The sequence below is a fragment of the Mastomys coucha genome, unplaced genomic scaffold (genome assembly GCF_008632895.1).
Source record: "Mastomys coucha isolate ucsf_1 unplaced genomic scaffold, UCSF_Mcou_1 pScaffold12, whole genome shotgun sequence".
NCBI classification, from domain to species: domain Eukaryota; kingdom Metazoa; phylum Chordata; class Mammalia; order Rodentia; family Muridae; genus Mastomys; species Mastomys coucha.
This window is the reverse complement of record NW_022196894.1, coordinates 47,530,106-47,538,886: the sequence shown is the minus strand read 5'-3', so window position 1 is coordinate 47,538,886 and position 8,781 is coordinate 47,530,106. Positions and strand designations below refer to the sequence as shown.

The following is an 8,781-nucleotide window of genomic DNA, read 5'->3' as shown; positions in this document are numbered from 1 at the left end:
CCCCACACTGGGGCATGGAGCCTTCACAGGAAGAAGGGCCTCTCCTCCCATTGATGTCCGTCAAAGCCATCCTCTGCTACCTATGCAGCTGGAGCCATGGGTCCCTCCATGTGTACTCTTTGGTTTAATACAAAAATATGAGCAGGTAAAATAAAGTAACAGGAATTTAGAATATAGTCTAATTTCATGCAGAAACACTGGCTGGTATCATTCTTAGTAAAAATAAAAGTCTGAACCACACATAAACTTCATTCCCTTCAGGCAGAGTAAATAATGCCAATATCAAAAATGAAAAAATAAATAAATAAACAAATAAATACTACAAAATATTACATCAGAAAGTCTTTCCAATAATCTATGTGTTGAAGGCTGTGTTAGTTCTTGGTTACTGGTTCAACTACTATTTTCTTAAATTAGGTATTTTCTTAAATTAAATTAGCTATGGTAGCAAATATATTCCCGGGTCTTAAGTAATCCCAGGCAATGGAAGAACATCTGTGTTTCTTGAGCGAACACTCAGAGGGAGTCTCTTCTGGCTCATCTTCTTCGCTCACAATGGCCACATTCAGCCGTTCCCCACTGCAGGGAGGGAGCTTATCTACTTAGCCTAGTTACCAGTGCTCTCAGCTACAGTGAGGTTCCAGAGAACCCGACCATCTCACAGCTTTCGGCTGGTGGTCTCTCCTTGTTCCTTTAACCAGCAGATTTATCCCTACTGATGCAATTTATCAAGGTGTTAAACACAATAGAGACAACATAGGTTAAAGCAATTTACCAAACATTTAAGATAAAAATAATTTCAGTGTATTCTTCTTCCTCTCTCTCTTTCTTCCTTTTTTTCAAGACAGGGTTTCTCTATGCAGCCCTGGCTGTCTCACTATGTAGACCAAGCTGACCTTGAAATCATAGATATCCACCAGTCTCTGCCTCTTAAGTGCTGGGATTAAAGATGTATACCAACACATCCAGTTTAATTTAATGTTTCCTTAACAGCAGGTTCTTACCAAACTTTCTGATAAATTTTGTAGTGTAGCACAATAATCCATGTGATTTTAACAATTTGTGTGTGTCTAAAGATTTCCCCTCAGCCAAAATTCCTGAAATCAACACTTAAAATACGTAAGAAATAATGGCATTTACAGCCTTGATTTGTTTCTGGAGACACTGTCTCACTATGCAACCCTAGATGGCTTGGAACTCAATTTGCATATCAGCCTGGGATTAAAGTATGTGCCACCAAGCCTCTCTCAGTATTTATATATATTTTTAAAAGTTTCTAACATTACTGCTACCAGATACAGGAAAAGCAACTATCAGGGGGAAACCATATAATGTGACTTTTTGTTTTGTGATGTAGTCTCCCTGTATGGCCCATGGCTGATCTTGAATCTCCATCCCTCCTGCCTCTGCCTCTTAAGTGCTGGGATCCCTGGAGTATAACACCTTGCCTGGCACAGTGTGGCAGTATTAACCATAACATTAGATCTTCTTCTAGTTCAAATATGTACTTTATAATTTCATATCATATATAAGGTGGGATCATTCACAAATTTTTACTGTGTCTGCTGTAACATACTCTCTTATTAGTCCGAATCAAGGAACAAGTAGCAGATTACTTTATTTAACAAGTATTAAGGACTACCAATCCACAGAAGGCACAAGTCTAGTCCAGTCTTAGTTCCTTGTGTACTAAACCTTTGAAATCCCAGTGAACAAAGAAGCTATGTAGCCCTTCTAGCAACCTGAATGAGGGTTAATGTTATGAACAAAACTGAGTTTTTGGGTCTCTGCCACTGACACAGAGCACATATTAAGACGGTACATGAGTTGTGGCTGAAGAAATCTAGTAAAATAACCAAGCCAATTTGGGGTTAAATCAAATCTATCATGTTAAATTTTTATGATCCTCTAAAAATGAGATATAGAACAGCCGCAAAGGCCCACACAGACTGTAGGCTACCTAGAAAAATCTAACACTTGCTCAAAAGAGATGACATTCAAATAGTCCCTAGCCACATGACTACTGAGAAGAGACAGAAGGTATACTATCAAGATAAAATTTATATCAGATTAAGAGTAAATCATAAAGGGAGAGAAACCATCGATTTAATTATTAGACTGCTCTTTTCAGATAACTCTGGCAAAGTAATTTAGAATCCTTAGGCATCCGTTGGGAAGAAACCAATATTATTTTCAATATAATTTGATAAAGTACATATGATAACTTTTAAAATCAAAGTACAATTTCATTATTTAAACACACACACACACACACAGATGAAGGCCTTGTGGAAATGGTGCTGGAGAAAAATGAACTGCCATGTATAAAGTGTTTATTTGTTGGAAGTGAGTAAGATAACTGTAATAAATTCCACATCCTAGCCAACTTCTCTGATGAAATAAGTTTATCAGGATGAACACTACAAAAGATCGCATTCCTTGTCCACAGGCCTAGAAAAAAATCCCAGCTTTATTTCCTTTTTTAATGGTAAATATGTGAGCACAACAGAAGGGATTGTCCAGTAGACATCTCCCAATGACAAATTATTCTGGTCTAATGGAAGGTTCCAGAATTTCAGGGGCAGTGTTGTCCTGATTTTGAAAGTGTAAAGGAATTGGTGACTACATTTCTGTAAGAGTAGAATGCTGTGCTATAGTTTGGCCCAGTTCTTCCTACAATAAAGTCAGTGAGTAACTACACGGCTTAGTGATCATATGAGCACTCCAGGGAAGGACCAAGCTTAACTGTTGAATAAAATTCACATTAAACTTAGCACAAATTCACATTATGATTAGGGGTCATCAACTAGGTCCCAGACTGACTTTCTGTAATAATATTTGTCAGAATGGTATGTTTGTCCTCTTGTTTGGATAGAACTCTGCACTGCAATGTAGTGTTTGTCTTCATTTTTGCAGAATTATTTTCCCTATTCAGTAAGAAAAAGCCCATCACATCACTTGGTTTAAAAGTGCTTTCGAAGGCCTTGTTACTCTGAGGACTTACGTGAGACCTCAAGGCTCTTGTGATGGAGAGTTGATTTCCTTGGATTTCCCAACAATGCTCATAGCAACATTTTCCCAAATAGCACCAAGTGATAACCAAATTCCTTGTGGGGCAATTTTGAGTGGGGATGAAAAAGAATAGTAAATGAAGGGTGTCTAGAATACACAGAAATAAACTCCAGCAGCTCTTATGTCACACACTTCTGGTATGAGTGGGTCCCATGGTTTACTTGTGTAACTCCAGTCCTCTAAAGACAGTTTGAAGTTTCATTACCAAAGTGAACCAGAGAGTAGTCATGAAGTATGCTCCCTGAGACGTCTTTAATACACAACTCACAATATGATATAAACAGAAGAAGTGTCATCATGTCACAACTACTGAAGACCAGTCACTGCATGGTTATGCTCAGTGTGGGCAGACAGCCAAGCACCTGGTTAGGATATCACCTCGTCTCCCCGTGATAAGCCCACAGGCATCAAAAAAGGAAACTGGGCAAGAGGGGTGAATGAGCCAGGAAATGACAAGTGTGAACACTGTGTGTGACACTCAAACAGACCATAAGCAGAGTTACAGGAGAGCTAATGTGGAGATGCTGACACTTTCACCATGGAGCGCCACTCGAGACAGCCGGGCAGCTCAGGGAAGGTGAACTCACTAACAAGAATGAAGTAAGGACCATGTGACAGTGGAGATGTCCCTGAGGATGGGACTCTGGAAAACAAACAAACAAACAAACACAACAAAAGCAAACTCCAACAATAAAAACATCAAGTAAAAAAACACCCCCCAGAATTCTGAAACCTGAAACTGAAAGTACGAAGCTGCTATGCTGCAAGCTGACAGGAGCTAAGAAGGGAGTCAGACTCACCAAAGTCACAGAGCAAAACTAAAAGCCTCAAGCTGTGCTTAACACTATATTTTAAATACTGGCTTTTTAGCAGTCTGACTTGCCATGCATTACTTTCAGCATTACTATTACTTTCATTTTCTAATACAGCTATAGTAGGGAAGTTTTAATATTGTCAAAGGTTTGTTTTTTCTCTATTTTTCATTTTTGTGCAGGCTCTTGCTATGGTGTTTGTTCTGTAATGCTAGGATCACAGGCCCACACCACCGACACGGCTTGTTTTGACAACATGTTTTGAAGGCCACTGTATGATGGTAATTTTCCTATCTATTATCAAGACTGCTTTTCCGAGCTCGGCTTCCACAGTCAGGTTCATGGTCATGCAGCTGAGTGAAAACTAAAGATCATCTGTCTGTATAGGACAAGGGTTAAAGGAAATGAAAACAAAGAACGGATAGCCAGTGTCTTACGCATAGCTGGGCCTTAAGCCTGAAAGAACTACAATCCCATGCAGTACTTGAAAGCACTTAATCAGCCATCAAAATGTAGGAGAGAACTTATATTATCGCAGTATGGATGAAGAACCCTGAAAATCAGCCAGGAGCCAATAGCATGACTAACTCTTGAGTTGATCCACAATAACTGGTCTATCTTAAGGTTTCTACTGTTGTGATAAACACCATGACCAAAAGCAGCTCACAGTACAAAAGGTTTATCTCAGCTTCGAGCTCTCAGGTCACACTCCATCCCAGAGGAAAGGCTACAGGTGCCCTGAGCTGGGCTTCAAGACACAGCATTCTATAAACAAACTATCCTCAAAGGTGTAGGCTTCTTCTTGCAGTGTCATCACAGGTTCACATTCAGAGCCAGAGAGATCACTGAGAGAAATGTCCTGTGGTCAACCACAGACTAGGAAGCAAGGTGAAAAAGAACTAGAAATCCAGAAAGGAAAAGTCTTGGATCTGCGTCAACATAAATGCATGACCACACAGGTAGGACAGCACACCAGAACCAGGGAGCCTTTTACAGAGTGAAGGGGAATGGTGACTGGCTGATCAATCAACTGACTGATTGCTTGACTGGTTTGGACCAAATACAAAAAAAGGCAGACATACCATGTTGACGGCATTGACTGATGTGGGGTGGCCTGCAAGCCAACAGGCATGGGCACACACTTCCACACCTCAAACCTTTAGCTCAGTGCCTAGCAGTCCCCGTGGGTATGGGTAGAATAAATCAGCATGTGAGACCAACACTCTGTTCTATTACTAACAGTGTCATAGCTCAAAGTGGTATACTAGATACCCATCCATCCTTCCTGCAGACATTCAGGACAAGCAGACCATCTAGTGGTTAGCAGCACTGCCCAGATCCAGGATTACCAGGAAACAGCTGGGTGACTGTGGACAAAGTGCCTGTCTCTTATCTACCAAATAGGAACAATAGCCACAACACTGGCAGAAGCCCTATGGGACATAAGAGGTTTCAGTGGAGAGAACTTGGCACCGTGAGTGACTGCTCCTCAGAGCAAGAGCTACTCAAATATTCAGCTGCTATTATAACTACTTAACTTTTAATGTGAGGCCGGGTCGGGTGAGTCAACTCTGGATGCTTGTCTTCCTCACACTACTCTATCTCCCTCAGGCTCCTCTCTTGTTTAAGATGAACCAATATCCAACATTCTCCATAACTATTTCTTTAGGTTCATATACATACTCTTTAAAGTACAACTAGTATAATAAAAATACTACAAAAGAATATCCAAACATAACTCTAATACAACACTGAGATTTTTTTCTTTTACCCACATATCCAATTAGCAAAAAGCTTTTTAGAGGTACAACAGTGTCAGGACCCTGAGATGAATGATGGACAGTGGTACTCGTCAGAGGTAGCTATGATTGACAGGGCAGATCTGGAACACATGTTGGCAGATTTATCTGCAGGCTTAAAATATCCCTGCTGTCCAAAAGCTCATATACTTTTATCAGAGTTTCACAGTATCAAAATTTGGGAACTTCTTTAATGCCCATTAAGATGAAGGTTCAATAAAACATTACACAGCCATGGCAACTCTGAAGACACCAGGACATGGGGACGGACAAATGCATAAGCCGTATGAGCCAATTTACCATTTCCTTTTATAGAAGAAAAACACCAAACAAAGACACAAAGACAGGCAGAAATGGAAGATGGAAGGAAAAAAAAAACCACTTATTTCTAGATATGTGGCCAACAGATGATTTGATAACTTCTTACATAATATATTACATAGTCAGAAAATAATCATTAGCCTTATTCTTTATAAATATGGATGATAATAGAGAGATTCATTTCTGATCCATTCCACTGAGAATGGTGTTGCTAATGATAATGTCATAACCGGAAAACTTCTGTCAGCCCAAATTCAACAGCACTGCTGTGAAATCGTTATGATCCTTAAAAGGCTGTTTCTTGCCTGAATCACAAGAGAGCCCTGAGAGCCTGGGTCTGCCCATGTGGCTGAAAGCTTTCCCTAACACTGGTGATTACAGAGCAGGGCCTGAGGCCATCTCATCCTTGCCCTTAAAATAAGAGGCTTACTGAAATTCTACGATGACTTCTAACAGTGTTGCAGTTTTGGGGGGAAGTCTATGGTGTCTTGACAGTTGCCATAGTCAGGCCTTGTTCCCCTTTTTTCCCATTTAGACATAACCTGGGGACATTTCTGAAACCACTAAGCGTTTCCACAGCCCTGTGCACTGTGCAAAACTCTTCCAGTAAACCGCCAGTCATCTCACATCTGTTTTTACGTCTCACCGAGGACACGTGGCCTCACATTCCAAGGAAGGAACTTCATGATCTATCTACCCAGCAGGCACCCTTTGCAGTAATTCACTAGCGTTTACCTCTCCTGAGGTGGTGGAGCAAATTTAATTAGCACCATTTTCTCCTCACCTGAATAGGTGTTTAGTGGTCCTCAGTGACTACATTAGGGGGCTTACAGGGCAAATAGATCATACATTTTAAAGCTTGAACGTTTAGTATGTCACCTCAGAACTTCACCAATGTAGTCAATTTCTCTTACTTCATTGTATGGAAATACCGAAGACATGGGGCTGGTATGTGGATCCTGTTGAGTATAAGCCTGAACTGGAATGCATGTAACTGGCTACCCTGTGATGACAATTCTGTACTCCTGATGGCAAATCAGACACAGCATCAGGTTTGGCTTCAGAGATTCGGTTATGTGGCTGTCAAAGCAAGACTACAGAGCACAGAGCCTTCCTTCAGGGGCTGCAGAGTGGTACAACAGGCACAGACGGGACTCTGTCTACAAACAAGCTCTGACTGGGAACTAAGGCACAGCATCCTGGGCCCCCAGAGCACAGAGGCCCTTTTTCTACAGACTAGTTAGATAGAGCTAGTTAGTTAGAACATTGCTAATACCCTAGAACAGTGGTTCTCAACCTTCAGAAGTCTGCAACATTTAATACAGTTCTTCATGTTGTGGTGACCCCCAACATAAAAATATTTCATTGGTATTTCATAAGTATAGGGATGTTGTGAATCGTAATGTAAATATCTGATATGTAGGATATTTGATATACAACCCCCAAAAGGGTCACAGGCTATATAGGTTGAGAACCACTGCCCTAGAAATACACATTGTATATCACTAATGCATAAATGGGAAAAAAAGCATTGAAATACTTACTTAAAATACCAAACTTTCCCCAGAACAGGAGTATAGCCAAAATTGGGAAAATAACAATGAGGATCTTTTCATTTGGAGAAAACCACGAAACTGTAAAGAAAGAAAACAAAAATCATAATTAGTGTTTACTATCCTCACTGCTAATGGTCTCATGTATATCCTTATTACTCTAGTAGAAGACAGAATTAACTATAGCTGTGGGCCATGGTTTACACACACACATACATACACATACACACACACAGAGACAAAACATATCCCATGTATAACTTACTCAATAACAACTTCTTTGACTATATGTAGGATGTGTGCACCCATATGGAGCTCAGAGGTTAATGTCTGGTGTATTTCTCAATAGCTTTCCAACTTGTTTTTTGTTTTTTGCTTTGTTTTGTTTTTTGTTTTTGTTTTTTTGAGTCAGGATCTCTCCGACACCTGAAGATCATTGATTAGACTAGGCTGTGGCCACTGAGCTTCAGGGGTAGAGCTGTCTCTGAGTCTCCGGTGCTGTGCAGCCTCTGTGTGGATGCTGGGAATCTAAACTCAGACTCTCAAATTCGAACCGCAGCCACTTTATCCACTGACCCAGGTCCCCGGGTCCATAGAACAATTTATTTTCTTCAGGAAGCCCATGCTCTGGTTACTTGGGTATGTCTCATCACACTCCTCTGTCCTGTGTTCTGAGGAAGGGTAGGAAGAAGTGAAGAACAGGCTCTGGCCACAGGTGTGAAAGCCAACTCTGACTCAAAGTCTGTGCCTGTAGCCAATGTCTGCATACCTCCGTTCTTTCTCCAGTCCCCTTGAGTGACATAGAATCTGTCTGTTGAAGAATGTCTACTGCTAATGAAGCTTATATATGCAAAGGGCATAAGGCCGAGGTCGCTGCTTACCACTTGCTCTGTGATTGTGAACTGCAGCTATTGTGTGTTTGTTTCTTGAATACCTGTGTGTGCCTGCCGGTCATCAAGGAACAGGAAGTGCTCCTATAAAGCCTGACTGGGGGTGGGGGATTAGGTAAAGGAGCTCTCAGGACCACCAGGCCTGGTCTGCTTACTGTGACTGAGAGCAACACAGGTGTCCCTAGCCTTTTCTCAAACTGTCTCTGAAAGAGAAGACTTAACTTACAAGCCCTTGACTTCAAAAAGGTAGCTTAATGTAAACACATGGGACTTTTAGGTCATTAAAGAAGCTGCTTAAGTGTATTATAGGTCACATAGTGAAAATCTATCGTAC

General features: G+C 40.9%; 1 protein-coding gene across 6 annotated transcripts in view; it reads right to left on the bottom strand.

Moving 5' to 3' along the window:
- The window catches only part of LOC116085971 (leukocyte surface antigen CD47), a 59,941-nt gene that overhangs the window by 22,841 nt on the left and 28,319 nt on the right, over positions 1 to 8,781 (bottom strand). For all 6 annotated transcript variants that reach the window (XM_031364038.1, XM_031364039.1, XM_031364043.1 and 3 more), the window contains one exon: positions 7,549 to 7,638. In XM_031364038.1, coding sequence (XP_031219898.1) covers positions 7,549 to 7,638 — 90 coding nt within the window. The remainder of the gene's footprint in view (positions 1 to 7,548; positions 7,639 to 8,781) is intronic.